At 45.8% G+C, this 19912-nt stretch overlaps 1 protein-coding gene across 1 annotated transcript; it reads right to left on the reverse strand.

The window, feature by feature from the left end:
• Positions 1 to 760: 760 nt before the first annotated feature.
• HTRA4 (HtrA serine peptidase 4) lies at positions 761 to 19550 on the reverse strand (the record flags this gene model as incomplete). The annotated part of the gene is given in 10 exon segments (XM_084614976.1): positions 761 to 926; positions 4343 to 4419; positions 4423 to 4438; positions 7244 to 7301; positions 8769 to 8883; positions 12082 to 12114; positions 13422 to 13616; positions 15440 to 15644; positions 16816 to 16896; positions 19132 to 19550. Coding segments are annotated over 10 exon segments (1365 nt in total).
• Between the last annotated feature and the right edge of the window lie 362 nt (positions 19551 to 19912).

Consider the following 19912-nt stretch of genomic DNA (forward strand, 5'->3'; position numbering starts at 1 on the left):
TTCCAAGAGTGACAGTAACTTGAGGCTGCCTGTGGTTTTGATAGAGAGTGAAGGGGCCTGACTGCCAGGGAGCATGTGCCCAGCACTTTCTGAAAATCAGGCTGTTTCTGAGCACCCAAAAAATTAAAGCACCTAAAAATTTCAGCTCAGTCTTAAAGCTTCAGAAACAAGGAAACAGCTAAACTCTTAGCTATGGATGCACTATACATGTGGAAAACTTATCTCCTGGAAAGTGCTATTTTTCCAAAGTCAGTTTTTTATATCCACAAAATGCTACAGAAAAGCAGATCTAGAACAAGTGGTAGCTAACTTTCAGCAAAAGCTCCAAAATTCATTCAAGTCCCTTTGACTTCAGCCAGAATTTGACCAGGCCCCACATTCTCAGTAATAGGCGATCTGCACTTAACTTCAATAGTATTTCAAGTTTAGACAATAGAGTTAGCTTTGTCCACATTCTGGACTAAAACCCAGTATTTTTTGGCTAGCTTTAAATATGGAAAAGGAGGGGGGAAAAAAAACATACTTCAGTAGTCACTTTCAAAAATTGTTTGAAGTAAAATACACTGGAAAAAATCAGTTTGCTTTCTCTTAGAATTTAAAAAAAATCCTACTTATGTCTAAATACTGCTTTCTGGACCACCTGTGAAAGTTTTCCCTACATTATACTAGAAAAAACTGCGTACAGCATAAGCTTTGTCTTAAGCCACATAGTGCAGGTCTGACTTTGTTTAATTAAACTATTTCTGATGGAAGTCAGCCTTTAATCAATTTCATCTGGAATTATATTCAAGATCACATCTTCATTTCCTCGATGAACCACAATTGAAAGAACATCATTGTTTTTAACAGCTTCACTTACATCCTCTGTCGAGGTGACTGTTTTTCCATTAATGCTGATAATCACATCACCATCTCTCATGCCAGAGCTGCAACAAAGAAACCAGAGGACTTTGAATCAGATGATAAAGCAGGGAGTAAGCTCCAGAACCTAATCACCTCCTGCCTTCATCACAATGCTGAAATCTATGTAAAAGGCCAGTGCTGTCTGTGTAAAGATACGCCTCAAAATAGGTCTTGAATACAGGTGGTGTCTACATAATTAAGGACTTTAAAATTCAACAAGGGCAACTTAAGTCAGTCCACTACTCTAGAGGTAGCCACTGTAAATTAATTCAGATAATCTAGTTATTAGAATTACACACAAACAGTATCACTATGTAACTAACGCAGTCATCAACTTCTGCATACAAGAGAAGAGGGAGAAGAAAACACCTGTAATAGAAAACTCTCCATGCAAGGAGAATCTGCTATGTGCTGATTCTTGCTTGTGCAGATTGCCCACACTTATCTCAGGGACTCCAAAATTCCTCCCTTCTAGAGTGTATGCAGCATTCACAGGCTTGCATAGTTCACACCCCAGCTTCTAACCATCTATATCCAAATGTCAGCGTTATTGTCTCAGAACTACAGCATATTTCCTTGAATGATCATTTATCTTTTTAGCATACACATTGGGGATGGGTTTATTAGAGTCACTGGGCTAGCCCCAAGCTGCTAGATATGATGCAATACAACCCTCAGAAAAGGCCCTACTACATAGAAACAAGGCATGCAAAGAGCTGTTGGTTGTTAACTAGGTACCTATTCAGTGTACTCAGCAGGACTCAAAACAATAGAGAGCTGCATTGTGGTATTAAGTACCACTATGCAGGGGGACAAGAAATTTTAACCAAGGTTCCAATTTTTACTAATTAAGTTAATGGAAGTTTTGACAGACGTGTACACCCAAAGAGGTACCTGCTGGAAAGGGAAGCAAGAGGGGGAGCAGTCCTTTTAGTTATAGGTGATCTGAATTGTCTACCATGGAGCATGACTCCACTGTAGGACCACCCATGCCCCAGTTCAGTGATAGACGTCAGAAAACAAAGCTGGTTCACTTGAGCTCGGCCTTCTTATGAAGAGGTAGAATGCTCAGCTCCACAGTCAGACTCATTAGCTCTGGGCATCAGCCTTCACTGGAGTCACAGGACCAGGGGGAAGTGGAGAAGGATGCATAGGAAACACTATCAAACTGGGACTGTGGATGAACTTCTTAAACAAAAACAAAAAAACCACACACACCCCCAACAGATGGCTGGGTTTATTCTCTTGAGTTTTAGCATGGGACAGGTCTGGTGTCTAATATTCTCCCTTCCTTCACCCCCAGCACTGTTCTAATATAAACATAGTCTTAGAGAAAAGACTAAAATTGTAATGTGACATACACACAAAATGGGGAAGCTTTCTGACACATATGCTGTAAACACTCTCAGTCAAGTAAAAATGGGAAAGGAAACTACAGTACAAATCACACAGATCCCAAAAGTCAGACATCAATACACATGCAAGAAGTTCAGCAATTTTTAATGTGAAATAAAACACTACAAACCTTGGAAGAGTTCCAAATTGCAGACCTTATTGTTTAGCAGGCTAAATTCTGCATTAGCTACTACTGTTGACTTAAATGGGAATACACATGGAATCTTAATCAGCCTAGAATTTTGCCCATCATATTTAAATCCTGTGGTTTCCTGTACTAACTTAATATTTCTGGGGAAGTGGGTTCAAATCTCATTTAGGTCATAGGTGATCTGAGCTTGGCAGTCTTGAACTAGTCCCCTGGTGGTAGGGTAGATGTTCACATCATAAAACCACCACACGGTTTAGTCCAGTGGAACAACTGGACTCACCAAAGACTTGTACTGAAGTAAATCATGTTGCAAGCCAAAAAACTAGGATATTGATAATGCAGATGGACCTATGCACACAGCTCTAACACCTGCCCACATTCAGGCTATAGCTGCTGCGAACAGAAAACCTGATCTTGCAAGCCTGCCTTATATGAGACTCCCATGGATTTCACTGGGATTTCTGGCATGTGGTGCAGACTCACCTCTCTCACTTACCTTCACAGACTATACCTGTTCTACAGTCAGAGGTATGATTGCAGCAAATATGCATACCATGCTGGCTTTCATTTAGCTAGATCAAAGCCAGTTTGAGTAACAGCAACAATGTGGCCATGGCAGTAAAGGCAGCCACAGAGGCTAGCTTCTCAATACATATCCAGGGTCCTGGGGCAGGTTGTTCTCAGGCTAGTTGGAGCTGGGCAACTACACTGCTATTGTTACTCGTATTCTAGATCAAAGCTAACACAGGTGTGCCGACACATGTTGTAATCACACCTCCCAATTGCAGTGTAGACGTGCCCAAAGAGGAAAGCAGTAGCATTCATGTGTTTTTTCTCCCCATTGTATATGGTATCAGTCTGCATGTGACTGATTCAGCACTCCCTTAGCAATTCTTCTTGAACTGAAACTTTGGAAGTCATTCTGCATTTCTGGTTTAAAGTACAACAGAATCTACTAGCCTTGACATCTAGACACTTAAGACTGGAAATAAGGCATGAATGGTGAGAGTAATTAACCATTGGAACAGTTTACAAAAGGTCATGGTAGATCTTCCATCACTGGCAACTTTTAAATCAAGTCTGTAAGTTTTTATAAATGATCTGCTCTAGGAATTATTTTGGGGAAGTTCCCTGGCCTGGGTTATACAGGAAATCAGACTAGATTATCATAATGGTCCCATCTGGCCTTAGAATCTATGAATTTATATGATTCTACTCTTCTGGTCTCAGCAATGCCCTGAACGCTGGCAGCATTCTGTAGTCAGGGTATACATGTATACATACAATATATAATTATAGCTCCAACGTGTTTGTTTTATGACTTACTGCTAGTGAGCACCACCCTCAGTCTGCTGGAGATTATAAGGATGAAAAAAGCTATGAAGAGTTAAACTATATAAATTCAACCCTTTTCTACTCAAGAACACGTTATACAAGTCTCAGTATTTCTAACAAAAATACAAAAAACCAATACATTTGATAAATCTGTCCTGATTTAAGGCACAATCCTCTACTCAGGCAAGTCTCCCATAGACAACAGCCAGAATTTTGCCCAAGTACAGAAAGCACAACAGGACCTTTCATCCCAAACACACCAAAATCATTTGGTCTTTCAGATTTGAAAATGCTCTAGGTATTTTTAGAACAAGGAGAGGGGGGAAGGAGAAATGGATTCTGACTTGAACTGATCTTGTACTTGTGATGGCCCCTCACAGAAAGCCATCCTGGTGTGGACTGTGTGAGTGAGCAAAATATCAGCCTCCATTTAGAGACCATAGCATTAAAGAAGGTTGTATAGATCTCTTACATGAACACTGCAACAGGAGCATTTGAGAGGCCCCTGCAATGCCCATGAAGAGGCAGACGGTGCAGCCTTCATCTTTAGGTTCTTACCTTGCAGCAGCAGTTCCTTGAATCACTTCAAAAACATAGACTCCGGAGTTCAGGTCCGGGAAATCTTTATCATAGATTTAAAGTTCACGGATGAGACTGAGAAAAGAAATCATGGTGGTAAAACTCTTCAAGTGAAATACTAATCAGCCCATTACTGCCTAATCCATTAGCTCGCAGAAGGCCGAGGAAAAACAGTGTCTTTTTTAATATTGCCAATTCAGAAATGGATCTTATTCTCTCCTGGTATTGGGACAAGACGACCCAACAGATTTTAAACTGGCATAGCTATAAATGCACAAACATTCCTGTTTGTCCAGAAATGCAGACACTTAAAAAAATTCATCCTACAGCAAGGCTGTCAACATTCAGGGATGTTTTTTGAAAGCATAATTAATTGACGCAATGGCTTGCTGTCAGCAAGTCTCAATGCAAAGTCCTAAATACAAACAAACATTCACAATAACAACTGGATTCTTATGCTCGAAACAGTTTTTTTAACCCCTTTCAGACATACTATTTTTAAAGTTGTTTTAATAACAACCAGCACAGCATGGGGAAGAGATGGCCAGCCCTCTGTGGAGAAAGAAGTGGTTCGGGACTATTTAGAAATGCTGGACGAGCACAAGTCCATGGGGCTGGATGAGCTGCATCCAAGAGTACTAAAGGAGTTGGCGGATGTGACTGCAGAGCCATTGGCCATTATCTTTGAAAATTCATGGCGATTGGGGGAAGTCCCGGACGACTGGAAAAAGGCTAATGTAGTGCCCATCTTTAAAAAAGGGAAGAAGGAGGATTCTGGGAACTACAGGCCAGTCAGCCTCACCTCAGTCCCTGGAAAAATCATGGAGCAGGTCCTCAAGGAATCCATTCTGAAGCACTTAGAGGAGAGGAAAGTGATCAGGAACAGTCAGCATGGATTCACGAAGGGAAGGTCATGCCTGACTAATCTAATCGCCTTCTATGATGAGATTACTGGTTCTGTGGATGAAGGGAAAGCAGTGGATGTATTGTTTCTTGACTTTAGCAAGGGCTCCATGGGTAGTGATCAATGGCTCCATGTCTAGTTGGCAGCTGGTATCAAGCGGAGTGCCTCAAGGGTCGGTCCTGGGGCCGGTTTTGTTCAATATCTTCCTTAATGATCTGGAGGATGGTGTGGATTGCACCCTCAGCAAGTTTGCAGATGACACTGAACTGGGAGGAGAGGTAGATACGCTGGAGGGGAGGGATAGGATACAAAGGGCTCGACAAATTAGAGGATTGGGCCAAAAGAAATCTGATGAGGTTCAATAAGGACAAGTGCAGAGTCCTGCACTTAGGATGGAAGAATCCAATGCACAGCTACAGACTAGGGACCGAATGGCTAGGCAGCAGTTCTGCGGAAAAGGACCTAGGGGTGACAGTGGACGAGAAGCTGGATATGAGTCAGCAGTGTGCCCTTGTTGCCAAGAAGGCCAATGGCATTTTGGGATGTATAAGTAGGGACATAGCGAGCAGATCGAGGGGCACGATCGTTCCCCTCTATTCGACATTGGTTAGGCCTCATCTGGAGTACTGTGTCCAGTTTTGAGCCCCACACTACAAGAAGGATGTGGATAAATTGGAGAGAGTCCAGCGAAGGGCAACAAAAATGATTAGGGGTCTGGAACACATTAGTTATGAGGAGAGGCTGAGGGAACTGGGATTGTTTAGTCTGCGGAAGAGAAGAATGAGATGGGATTTGATAGCTGCTTTCAACTACCTGAGAGGTGGTTCCAAAGAGGATGGCTCTAGACTGTTCTCAGTGGTAGCAGATGACAGAACAAGGAATAATGGTCTCAAGTTGCAGTGGGGGAGATTTAGGTTGGATATTAGGAAAAACCTTTTCACTAGGAGGGTGGTGAAACACTGGAATGCGTTACCTAAGGAGGTGGTGGAATCTCCTTCCTTAGACGTTTTTAAGGTCAGGCTTGATAAAGTCCTGGCTGGGATGATTTAGTTGGGGATTGGTCCTGCTTTGAGCAGGGGGTTGGACTAGATGACCTCCTGAGGTCCCTTCCAATCCTGATATTCTATGAAACTTATTATTTGGTGTCACTTTCCCCTCAGAGGTATGTTTGCAGTTTTCTAAACTGAATATCATGCTACTATTTCTTGCTGACGTTTGAAAGTTCCTTAGGACCCCGGTATCCCTCTGGATTCCCTTGTCACCTGCATAATCGCCATTATTATTAATACTGCTGCAGAACTCAGAGGCTCCAATCTAGATCATGACCTCATCTTTGGCATTGTACAGATGCCTGTGAGAACAGTGCCTGCCCCCAAAAGCTTGCCAACTAAGTGACTGAGGGTGTGGCTCAATCAATACATATACATACACACAAAGCAATTATATCTGTTCTATTATAAATAGATGAGGTGTTGGCTTAGCCTACCTGCATAGCACTGCATTGGAGCAAATTCCACTCTGTTAGAGGAAGTTCTATAAATGCACCAGAATCTCTCCAGCTCCCAGGAAGAGAGTTATGGCTGAACTACTTATTGACTATCTGCTAGGCTGTCTTGAGCCCTCTGTCCTTATAGTGAGGCTATGTCTTTGGGCTGGGGGGCGGGGTGGCGGGATGACACACCTGCACTAGTTTTGATTGAGCTAGCACAATAGCGTCTAGCTATGGTGGCGTGAGCAGTGGGAGGGGCTAGCCGCCCCTAGAATGTAGCTGGCCAAGTAGCTAGGCACAGACTCAGGGCTGTTAACCCATCCGGCTGCTTGTGTCACCAGAGCTACGTTCTGTTTTTATTATGTTGGCTCAATCAAAGCTGGTGCAGGTACGTCTCCTCGAGCTGGGAACACCCCCCCACCTCAAACAATAGACAGTGTGAGAGACTGCATGAAAGCTGGTGACAAGTGCAGAAAATAAAGCTTACTTAAAAGTCAGGGGAAGCATTCGGAATCCCATGTATTTCTTCTTGGGTCGAATCGTCCCTAGAAGGACAGAGTCAACATTCATGAAATCAAGTAAGACACAGCACAACCGTACCTCCAGAAACATCAGGCATTTGCTTGGAATGTCCAAGGGGAAAAGGGGGTTTTAGGAGCTGACAAAACAGCTCCAATTTTAAAATTCTGTGGGGTGATTGTTATCCTTCTAAAAGTTACTCTCACAATGTTAAATAGAAAAGCCACATTTATGGTATAGTTTAAGTTTGCTCAAATGTTTACATCAGAAAATGGAACTATGGGCCCACTGACGCCACGAGAACGGGGAACAGCTATGTTCTTCCACGGACTTCAATGGGCTTTGGATCAGAGCCTTCAACAGCAAACCTCACCCTGACGGGCCTCGGGAACAGGGCTGTGACTGGACATGCACATATGTGTCGGTCACAGGAGATGCACAGTAGTAGAGGCTGCTTATAGGGACAGAGAGCGGGATTCTGACATCTCTTTACAAGTCTCTGTGAAGGCTGTCACTGTCCACCTGTGAATGGACTGATGGAAGGAGGTTTCTGGCAGTTCCAGCTGTGACTCACTCATACACTCACACAGTGAGAAATTTTATCCATGTAGATGAGTCAATGAGCTAATAAAAAAATATAAATCCTAGAACTAGCAAGTGAGGTTGCTCTTTGCATGTTACATGAGATGGAAACTCCTCAAGAATGGGACAGAGGCACAGAGCATAAGTGGAGGGAGTGGCTTGGTCGGGTGACTCTAAACTAACATGCTTGTGAGGAACCTGCAGAATTCAGCGTGCAAAAGGTGCCTAATTCTACTAGAATGAGGGCCAGGTTAAACACCAGCCACTAAGAGAGCATCATATCTCACTGCAGCACAGAGAGTACCCAACAGGCAGTAGGGGGTTGCAATTTTACCTTTATTCCCATTTCCCACAGATGTCCCGCACGGCGATCTCTCCAGAAAGAGTCCTCACTTAGCCCCCTCTCCTTCATTCCCCTAATGCAGCTGCCTCCTCCTTACCATTCCCAATGCTGAATACAGACTGATATGCATCTGAGGAAGTGAGCTGTAGCTCACGAAAGCTTATGCTCTAATAAATTGGTTAGTCTCTAAGGTGCCACAAGTCCTCCTTTTCTTTTTGCGAATACAGACTAACACGGCTGTTACTCTGAAACCTGTGAAGAGAGGGGTTCCCTCCCTGCCTCCACCTGTAGGGCACAGCATGATGTCTAAGCAGCCTGGGAGCACTGTATAGAAGGGAGGTATCCAAACACCCCTCAGTACGTTGTGTCAATTACCAAGCTGAGCTGGGAGCTCAGCTCCACGGTGGCAGCACAGCATGCTATCCCGTCACTCCACCCCAGACTCTGATCGTAAGTTAGCAGGTTTGTGAACAGTGACCCGAGTGCTTTTATTCCAAGGTCTCCATTCCCAAGGAGATTAGACAGCATCACAAAAGGTCTCATCATCTGCTGAACACAACACTCCTACCTTTCATCTGCTGGTCGTGAGATTCTTCTAGGAACTGACGGACTCGGTCAGAGGGGATTGCAAAGGAAATGCAAGCCATTACCTTCAGTGTATTTATCCCTACAACTTCACCATCCTGTTACAGAGAACGTAGCAAGAGTAACCAGGCCTGGCTTATACAACACCTCTTACTGGGACACTTTTGGTGCAAGGTTTGCAAGAGCCAACAATGCACCATGCTACAGGGGTGGCAAACACTTTCACAGCAAAATTGACTCAGTGCTGGCCAGAATGGCATTGGAAAATTAGTTGATCATATGACCATAGGGACATATAAAGGGACCAGAGTAAAGCTATCTACACTGCTGAGTTTGTTAACACTACTGACAGTGACACAAGTGCAAGGGAAGAGTAACTAACCCCGTTTCCCCCACCATTTAATTCCAATTAGTGAATACAAATGTACAATTATAAAGACTCCAACCTGAAAATAAAGTGAGGAGAGACTCAGATCCAAGGACCCCGGAACACCTAAACACTGGGCTTTGGGAAGTCTGAATACAGATCGTTAGGGTAAGTGGAAACCATGGTATTAGCAAGTTCAGAATGGTATAACCAGAGTCCAGACCCCCAGCAAAGTGTTTGATGCAGCCTAGCTGGAATCTTACGCTAGCAAACCATGTGGCTGCAGTAAGAACGCAGTGGAGTGCTAATCCTTTCCATGTCTTCGCCCTGCCGTTTACAGGGGAGCCATTCTTTCTGCCTTATTAGCACCCAGGATCTCATCCTGCAGAGTGACAGACAAGTTCTACTCAGTTAATGGGAGTTGTGGGTGCTCAGCATCTGGCAGGACCGAACGCATGTGGAGTACCACAACAGCATCCTGCCATTGCTTGTACACACCAAGAAAGGTGACGGTATTTGAAGCGGAAAGTTTGCAGGTTGTGTTAGTTACAAAGGCTGCCATGGTTCAGAGGGTGCAGTCTGTCAGCTGTGTATTAAGCACATTCAGGGCCAGATTTTCTAAACAGCTCAGCACATGGCCGCAGTTGTCACAATCAACCTCAGCCTGGACCAGTCCACACAAGAGATCCACTTCCTGGACACTACGGTACTAATAAACGATGGTCATATAAACACCACCCTATACGGGAAACCTACTGACCACTATGCCTACGTACATGCCTCCAGGTTTCATCCAGACCACACCACACAATCCATCGTCTACAGCCAAGCTCTATGATACAACCGCATTTGCTCCAACCCCTCAGACAGAGGCAAACACCTACAAGATCTCTATCAAGTACTCTTACAACTACAGTACCCACCTGCTGAAGTGAAGAAACAGATTGACAGAGCCAGAAGAGTACCCGGAAGTCACCTACTACAGGACAGACCCAACAAAGAAAATAACAGAACGCCACTAGCCATCACCTTCAGCCCCCAACTAAAACCTCTCCAACGCATCATCAAGGATCTATCCTGAAGGATGACCCATCACTCTCACAAATCTTGGGAGACAGGCCAGTCCTTGCCTACAGACAGCCCCCCAACCTGAAGCAAATACTCACCAGCAACCACACAACAGAACCACTAACCCAGGCACCTATCCTTGCAACAAAGCCCGTTGCCAACTGTGTCCACATATTTATTCAGGGGACACCATCACAGGGCCTAATCACATCAGCCACGCTATCAGAGGCTCGTTCACCTGCACATCCACCAATGTGATATATGCATCATGTGCCAGCAATGCCCCTCCGCCATGTACATTGGCCAAACTGGACCATCTCTACGTAAAAGAATAAATGGACACAAATCAGACGTCAAGAATTATAACATTCAAAAACCAGTCGGAGAACACTTCAATCTCTCTGGTCACTCCATTACAGACCTAAAAGTCACAATATTACAACAAAAAGACTTCAAAAACAGACTCCAATGAGAGACTGCTGAATTGGAATTAATTTGCAAACTGGATACAATTAACTTAGGCTTGAAAAGAGACTGGGAGTGGATGAGTCATTACACAAAGTAAAACTACTGCCCCATGTTTATTTCGCCCCCCTCCCCCCCACACACTGTTCCTCAGACGTTCTTGTCAGCTGCTGGAAATGGCCCACCTCGATTATCTCTACAAAAGGTTTTCTCCCCCTTCTCCCCCCGGCTCTTCTGCTGGTATTAGCTCATCTTAAATGATCACTCTCCTTACAGTGTGTATGGTAACCCCCATTTTTTCATGTTCTGTGTGTATATAAATCTCCTCACTGTATTTTCCACTGAATGCATCCGTTGAAGTGAGCTGTAGCTCATGAAAGCTTATGCTCAAATAAATTGGTTAGTCTCTAAGGTGCCACAAGTACTCCTTTTCTTTTTGCGAATACAGACTAACACAGCTGCTACTCTGAAAGTTGTCACAATGGTCACTTCTGGGGGCTGAGCTCTTTAGTGTCCACTCTGTAGTGGGGATGGTGACAATGGAACAAATGAGGTACAGTAGTCAGATTCTGCTTTCTCACACTCTTCTGCCCATCGGTTCCCACAGGTGCTCCTTGAGTTTAGATGCAGAGAGTCTCCCCGGGATAGAATAATGTTTGTGATGGGTAGCTACATTTTCAAAAGCATTCCCAGATTAAGACAAGGGCTTTCTCAATATTTCAAATAGCAATAGCTCAGTTCAGTTCACTTAACTCCAGGGTGAAATAGACGCATCATGTGTGTTAGACTGTAAACTACAACACTAAATAAATGTAGAATCAAAAGGGGAATTTAAATTAGAATGGGCGGGGGGAGGTGGAAACCTGATTCTCTTCTTGCTTGCCACGTAATCCCACTAGATTAAATGGAGCTATTCCTGATTTATGACACTGTAGGTAGGGCTGGTGGAAAGTTTTCTGTTGAAACTGTTCTTCAAAACAGAAAATTGGATTTTCAATGAAACAAAGATTTTTCACAGAAGAGTCTATTTTCTGTGGAAAAAAAATCTTTTCACAAAGATTTTAGTCAAAATCTTTTGGTTTCCAGTTTATCAGTTACAATTCAGAAAGTTCTTTGGAACTTTTTGATGTAAATGAATAGGGGTTTTTTGGTCCAAACTTTTTGTAAAAAAAAAGTGAGACCAGGTTTAACTGTAAGTGAAAAGAGAATTCAGCCTTTATGGGGTTAACGACTTTGGGCTTTACTTCACATAATAATGCCATCATTTAAGTTACTTTATTCTACTAGCAGCTACAGTAAATAAAATAAAAGCCCACATAGGACGCTTGGCAATAAATAGGAAATTGAAAGGAACTTTAGAAATAGGCAAAGATTGGCAGCGAGGAGGAAAACTTACCAAGTTCACCAAGGGCCCACCTGAATTTCCATACTGCAAGAGAACACAATTGGAGAGGACATTAGTCACATTAAGGCCACCACTCCCTGACAAAATTTGCTGGAGTCTGAGGAAGGCACTTTTGTATTGAAATAACCCCGATACCCATAATTTGCTGGGGGATTATTAGGGAGAGTTCTAGACATCAGTGAGAAAATACCCCAGTGTGTAAGGGTGCAGAATAGTTTAGGAACTACAAGGCATACGAACATGAGCCTTCCCTTCTTGCAAGAAACTCCTCCCCCTTGGCAGCTGCACATAGGAACAGTCAGGCCAAAGGCCCTTCTGGGCATCCTTGCCAGGAAGCATAACCCCTTATCCACAGGTAAATGAGTCCTGAAGGCATCAGACCCTTTAGCAAGGTCATTGTGCAGGTCGAGTCTCTTTACTGATGAAAAGATCTCACAGAACTGACAGGCTATGGGAGGGCCTTGGTCAAATTTGCTGCACAAAGATGGTTGCATCTAACTCCCATTCATGTCAGTCACTCATGAGCCATCCCCCAATGAGAAGCACAGACTATAGCTCCAAGACACATTTAGGGGGATAATGGAGTCTGTGTGCATTGCAGCAGTTGCGTGGCCTGGACTCCACTTAATGGCAGTGAGGGAAGCGAAAGCCACACTCAACACTTCCCTAATGCTCCTTTCCCCCATAAGCCACTGTTGTGGTTAGCACAGAGGTGGGCAGACTACGGCCCGCAAGACCCTCCTGCCCGGCTCCTGACCCTAGGGGCTGGCCCCCAGCCCCTCCCCTTCTGTTTCCCCCTCCCCCGCAGCCAGCGCAAGGCTCTGGGCGGCAGGGCTGCAAGCTCTTGCTGGGCCGCGCAGCTGCAGAGCTGCAGCCTGTCCTGGTGCTCTGGGCAGCGCGGTGGGTGGCTGGCTCCAGCTGAGCGCGCGGCTGCCTGACCTGGTGCTCTGGGCAGCCCGGTGGGTGGCTGGCTCCAGCCGAGCGCGCGGCTGCCTGACCTGGTGCTCTGGACAGCACAGCTGTAGCGATGCCAGCCACTAGTGCTCCAGGCAGCAGGGGGCGTTAGATAGAGGGCAGGGGAATTTGGGGTGGTGGGCAGGGGTGTGGATAGGGGTTGGGGTGGTCAGACAGCAGGGAACAGGTGGGGTTGAACTGGGGCAGAGGTCCCGGGGTGGGGGCAGTCAGGAATGAGAGGAGGGGTTAGATGGGGCCATCAGGAGCAGGGGTTCCAGGGGCAGTCAGGGGACAGGGAGGGGTGGAGGGGCCAAGCCACACCTGGCTGTTTGGGGCAGCACAGCCTCCCCTAACCGGCCCTCCATACAATTTTGGAAACCCAATGTGGCATCTGTCTGAATGTATGCCATGTCAGAGTCCTTCAGGCCAAGCTCCTTGCTGCCTCTCTGAGTGCTGCTGACAATTGCTGTCGTTACGGTGTTTTGTAAGGAGAAGGGACTACCCAGCGCCACCACAAACTCCCCAGGCCGGAGGTCAGAGGATCTTCCCAGCAGTAGTACAGAGAGGGTAGTCTGGGGAGGAGGCAGAACAATGAAACTGGTCACCTACTGCTAGACACTGATTCCTTAGACTAGTACAGAAGCCCACAGGCTCCAGGAGAGGGAGTTTGCTCTGCTGCCTACAGAGTAGATACTCAAGTGTTATTAAACACTCTGAAGTTCAGGATTCCTAGGTTTAATCACTGAATGCTGACATGAAGGAGAGGTCTTCATACGGCAGGGTTCATTCAGATCAGCACATACTTTGAATCCTTGAGGGCATGTTATCTAAGGGCTAATTGCTCCTGGCACATGAGTGTATAGGAGGCAGCAAATAGCGATTGGATACCAGGATGTCAAAAGAAACTCTGAAACCTATTCGGTTGAAATCTAACAGCCGTGTTAGTCTGTATTCGCTAAAAGAAAAGGAGGACTTATGGCACCTTAGAGACTAACAAATTTATTTGAGCATAAGCTTTCGTGAGCTACAGCTCACTTCATCGGATGCAGGGAATCTGTCACTCTCACCTAGGGAGCATTAGGAAATTCTTTCAAAGACTTCCCGCTAGCAAAATATGTGAGGTGGGGCCTAATGGAGGAAATGGAGCAATGGGATTGGACCCATTGAGGGTCACAATTTTTTGGAAATTGTCCACAGAATGTCTTTTTACCCATCTAAACCTATGTTTGTACTTGCGAATTGAGTAGACCTGCCTCTGATCCGTGCTGTCCTATAGGTACGTGTGCTAGGAGTATTTCCATGTTATTAGTGAGAAGGCAAGTATTTGGTTGAAAAAAGAAAAGGAGTACTTGTGGCACCTTAGAGACTAACCAATTTATTTGAGCATAAGCTTTCGTGAGCTACAGCTCACTTCATCGGATGCTGTAGCTCATGAAAGCTTATGCTCAAATAAATTGGTTAGTCTCTAAGATGCCACAAGTACCCCTGTTCTTTCTAGTAAGACCTGTGTACTGCCTCCCATGGCCCTGCCAGAAATATTAGCCATTCTCTTCTTTTCACAGTTTGGAAAGAAACTCTGCCCTGCTGTCATTAATGGGATGGCTGTAAATCATTGCACTGCATGCATCACCTCTCTTCTTCACTTTACCAGTATTTCAGTGTGACATGCTGTGGCCATATTGACTCTCCTTTCAATTCAAAGGGGCATTCAGCTTAAAACAATCAAGGTCACAATGACTCAAACCAGCCAACAATTCGGGATCAGGAATTTTTAAATACAGCTCCAAAGATAGTTCTCTTATGAAAAGAACATGAACAATTCCTTGGGGTAGATTTACTTCCCCCCTGTGGCTTTGCAAAGAAGATGGTTCCTATTTTTTTTCCTTTTAAGTAAAGAACAAACAAAACACCCCCAACTAATTCCCACAGAGAGACACAGAATCCCTTACAGACACACAGCTCATACAGAAATACCAACTGGGCAGCAAAATGAAAGTTTACTCCAAGCAGGTGGAAGGTTTGGAGTGTTTTGTTGTTGTTGTTGTTTTTAAATACCTATTTGGAGTAGAACTAATTCTTTTATTAGTGTAACTAAAAGTTATTTGGGAAAAAAAACAACAGTATCTTCCTGCAGCTACTAAATGAGAGCCACTTGTAAACAGAGAAATAAGGCATGTACTCGAACTGGGCAAGACCAACCTCTCTGCGTTGGGGCAGCTCCTAAACCCTGTGCCCAGAAAGGTTATAACTATGCTTTTTCCAATACCACTATCAGTCTTATGGAGAAAAGACCACTACATACCGAACACATAAATACACCTGTTTTGAGTTTACACCCGAGTTTATTTTCTGCTTCCCTGCCTGATGGTCCTCTCCAGAGAGCTGTCATACTCACATCAGGATATATTTTGATGAGGGCTATGTCCAACTTGTGGTCGACGTCTTTGACTTTAGCTTCGTACTGCTCCCCGCTCTTGAGCTCCACTCTGATTCTCTGCTTATTGGTGAGGACGTGCGCATTGGTGACAATCAGTCCTTCCTCTGACACTATGAATCCGGAGCCACTGGACACAAGAACTTCTTGGCTTGAGTAGGACACCCTGTGCAATGAACGAGTTATGTTGTTGCTGTAAGTGAGTTTGTACCAAGTTTCACACTGAAGAGGTGTGCTTTCTGATATAAGCCTCACAATAGTAGCAGAATGTTAATCTTCATCCTAATCCTCCCCCCCCCTTTTTTTAAAAAAAAAAAAAAAGAAGGAACAGTACTGGGAATATTTTAAAAGCTACAGCACAGGTTGCCAACATGAATGTCCCTTGTTCAACCAGGACCCTGGGGGAGCAAAAATTCTGTGTCACTAAAACTATATTAGATTACTAAAATGGAAAGTTTTAAAATAATGTGTATTTCTTTATAGTTTTTTCCATCACCCTCAGCTTGGTCAATGAAACTGATCGACAACACTTTTTAAAAGTCCATTTCTAATCAATTTTACTTTCTGGTTCTCATGCTGTGACCCAGTGCTGCAAAAGTTGGACTGGAGATGCTGCAGGGGAATCTTTGGGTTTCGGTTTTTTTCTTAAAGTCATAAAAACATTTATAAAAAGAAAAGGAGTACTTGTGGCACCTTAGACATTAGCAAATTTATTTGAGCATAAGCTTTCGACGCATCCGATGAAGTGAGCTGTAGCTCATGAAAGCTTATGCTCAAATAAATTTGTTCGTCTCTAAGGTGCCACAAGTACTCCTTTTCTTTTTGCGAATACAGACTAACACAGCTGCTACTCAGAAACATTTATATTTGTTTTAGGTTTCACAAGTGCTTGTTTATATAAAACCTAACTTTTGGGCCAGATTTGACAGGAGCATCCCTATTAATCAAATAGTAAACAAAATGGCATTGCTTACAAGCATCAGGCTTTCTGATCTTGCATTTTAAGCCTCTCCGGTGACATTTCTATAGGATTGTTTTACTGTCCACAGCAACAGCCCAGGACAGTCTACTCCCCTCTCAGTTTAAATGGTGTTTACATACCTAACTATAATTAATCCTGATGGGAGTTCCCTGTGCCAATCTCAGGCACATCCAGAGGAAGACAATTTTATGGATTTCTTCCTCCACACAGTGGTCTATTTTTTCAAATGTTCATGAATAAGAGCTTGCTTATACCATAGTTCAGAGATATTTGCAAAAAGGGCTCCCAACCACCTCTACCAGCAAATTCATTAGGAAACAGTTTAAAACCAACAGCCTTAATTTGGCATCCATACCTGCGAAAAAGCTCAAGATGGACAACAGCTGGAGCAATCTTCTCCACAACATCAGCAATAAAATTAAACGTGTACCTCAGGCTGTCAGGATGGAAGGAGCCTAGGGGCAAAGGTTTTAATTCCTGTTTATCATTTTCCACTACACATGGAGATCATTACAGTAAGGAGCAGCCACTGACTTGCTTCTCAAACTCTCACCATATAAATCACCATCTGCTCACTTTCAAACAGAACTAGAGATCAGACTGCAAGCTCTTTAAGAGAGACTTTGTCTTCATTTACCTAGCAAAATGGCTCTAGATCTCGACTGGGGCTTTGGGCACAATCACAATTTTAATATTCAACAACAACAAGTTCACAGGTTGTATCTCATGCACAAAGGCTTTTGGGAACCATCTGATCACCAAGACCACCCACTCTCCTCACCCTTCAATATTCTGCCCCGTATTAGTCCTTTATTCCCAGCCACTGACCAGTGTTTATCGGCTTGTTCCCCATGGACCTTTTTGTGCTAGAACAGACACCTTAGCTGCACAGATCACTGCTCTATCTGCTTAGTCTGTGACTAGTTCTCTGCACCTTCTTAAGGAAGATCTGCTTCATGATTTTTATATAGGGTTGATCTTGTTAAATACGGAAATATTCTGAATAGCAGAAAATAAATCAGGTAGACAATTACTTGGACATAAGCAGAAGTTTGTAGCATAGACAGGCTAACATGCCAAGGGTGTGGTTTTTTCCCCAGGCATGTGGTTGTACTGGTCATTATGTTTGAGGTCTGGATGGAATTTTCCCTCTCAAGGGAATGCTGGCAAAGACCCTAGGGATTTTTCACCTTCCCCTGAGGCAGTGGGTGGAAGTATCCGGTGTTATTATTAGATGGATCATATATGGAGAATACAGCATTCAGTTACTCACTTCCACTATATTTATTTTAATATTAAGTCATAGCTGGCAGTGAAGCATAGAGGGATCCTACCGACTGGATTCCATTCAATGCACTATTGAAGTAGAATAACTGTTTAGTTGAACTGGCCCACCTTCAGGCTCTGGGAGATGCAATCTGGATTCCTCCCACACAGCATCTTAATCTTCAGGGAGAAGTGGAGCAAAACATGTATACCGAGAGAGACTAGACCCCAAAGAATTCAATTAAAACTTGGCTTTCCTTATTTGCCATGCAAGAACTCATTGCCAAAGACATAGAAAACGGTTTTCCATCCCACTAGTTTAATCAGCACCATCGTGTTAGGCTTTTAACTCTCCAAATCCTGCATTTACAGATTAAATAGGTAGTCTCTCATACGGTTAAACCTAAAAGTGTCTACCCTTGGAACTTTGTTCCATAATAGCTATTTCAGTATAAGTTCCCATTTGGACACACTTATTCCAGAATAGCTGTTTCATTAAGTATCCAAATGTAGACTAGTCCTGGAGGAAAAGAAAAGAAAAGAAAAAAGAAAAACAAAAACACCCTTTGGATAACCCTGCCGCTGAGCTCAAAACCCCGTGCTGATAAAGTCAAGCCTCTGGTCCTGCACCTGGCTGAATCCTTCGCTCTGGACTTGGCCAGTTACAACCTTAGGGAGAAATAGCATTTACACACCCTCTGTGAAACTGCATTCATTCAGTCATTCCAAAAGTAGCTGCATGATCCCTGCCTCACCCAGGAACAAAGGGAAATGAAAAACAAACCTGATCTCACAGAGAAGGAAGAGACTAGACGAGATTAAAACCGAGAAAGTGACAGGTATTGAACTCTGGGAAGAAAGGAGGGAGAAGGCACCTAGCAGACAGCGAGTGCAGGAGAGAAAGCAAGGAGAAGGGATGAGAAGAGTCAGGTGGCAATAGAGAGCAAGACCAAGGAGAGGAAGAGAGTGAGCAGGAGAAGGGGGCAGGCAGATGGACGCTGCGTTTGATAGGACGGGCTGGCTGCTTGGATGGGGGGCAGGTTTGCTGGTAAGATAACAGGCTAGGTAGCGGAGGAAGGAGCTGACTGGTTACGGCAGCTGGCCGGACTCGGCGTTTCCCTGACCCAACTCCCCGCAGCCGCCCCTGTGCTCGGGGGCAGGCATCTGGGGGGCGCAAGGAGCAGGGCGCAGAGCCAGCAGCAGCCGCAGCGGTCGGGCTGGAGCAGCCCCCCGGCGGCCAGGCAGGGCTGGGGGGCCCGCGGGCGGCAGCGCGCCGGCTCACACACCGCCGGGCAGGGCACCGCCGGGGGCGACCGCGGCTCCCCCAGGGGGGCGGCGAGCAGCAGCAAGGGCCAGCGGAGCCCACAGGGGGGCGGCCCCATGGCTGCACCGGGGAGAGGCGCACCCGGGCTGGGGGCTGCCCCAAGGCTGTCCCGCCGCCTGGCGCGGCCCGGCTCCCTTTAAGGGCTGCCCGGTCGGCAGCGCCTCCCGTCGGGGAGGAGCCCCAGGCGCGGCCCCGGCCAAGCCCAGCGGGCGGGCTCCTGCCGCCGGCCCGGACTGGGCACCTTCCCCAGCGCGGCTGGGCCCGGGCGAGCCTTGGCCATCAGCCCCGCGGCAGAGCGGCTGGCGGTCGGGGCGCTCCTGCCCCCCTCCCGGGCAGGGGTTCCCGGTTACAGGCGGCGCCAGGGCTCTCAGCACCCGCCCCTGGCAGGGGTCCCCCCGTCCCCGTCCGGGCTTGCGGGCTCCTGCCTCGGGGGAGCGGCTCCGGGAGCTAAGGCCCCGGCCAGGCTGCTCCGTTAGCCCTCGCTGGGCTCCCACCCACATCAGCGCGTCTCCGGGCCCATTAGTAACCGCACGGGCCCCAGCGGGGGGGAGTCACGGGGGATGTCCTTAGGTCGGGGCAGTGTTACTGTAGACGCCCTGTTACTTACATCGCCTGTTAGCGGCTTTCAGGAGCCAGGTCCCAGGCTGACAGTTCTATGGAGACACGCACTGGTGAGGTCCACGTGGGGAGCCAAGCCTGGGCACACACACACAAGCGATGTAATAACCGCAGTGGATGCAGCGCAGACATGGCCTAAGCTCGTGCTGGTCCCTGCAAGGTCAGCGTAGGAGTCCTGTGCTCCAGGCCTGTCCTGCCCTGTGGGCAATGACCCAGCGCCCACCTCGCCCAGGGGTTGTTACCT

Source organism: Lepidochelys olivacea (genome assembly GCF_965140295.1).
Source record: "Lepidochelys olivacea isolate rLepOli2 genome assembly, chromosome: 26".
NCBI lineage: Eukaryota > Metazoa > Chordata > Testudines > Cheloniidae > Lepidochelys > Lepidochelys olivacea.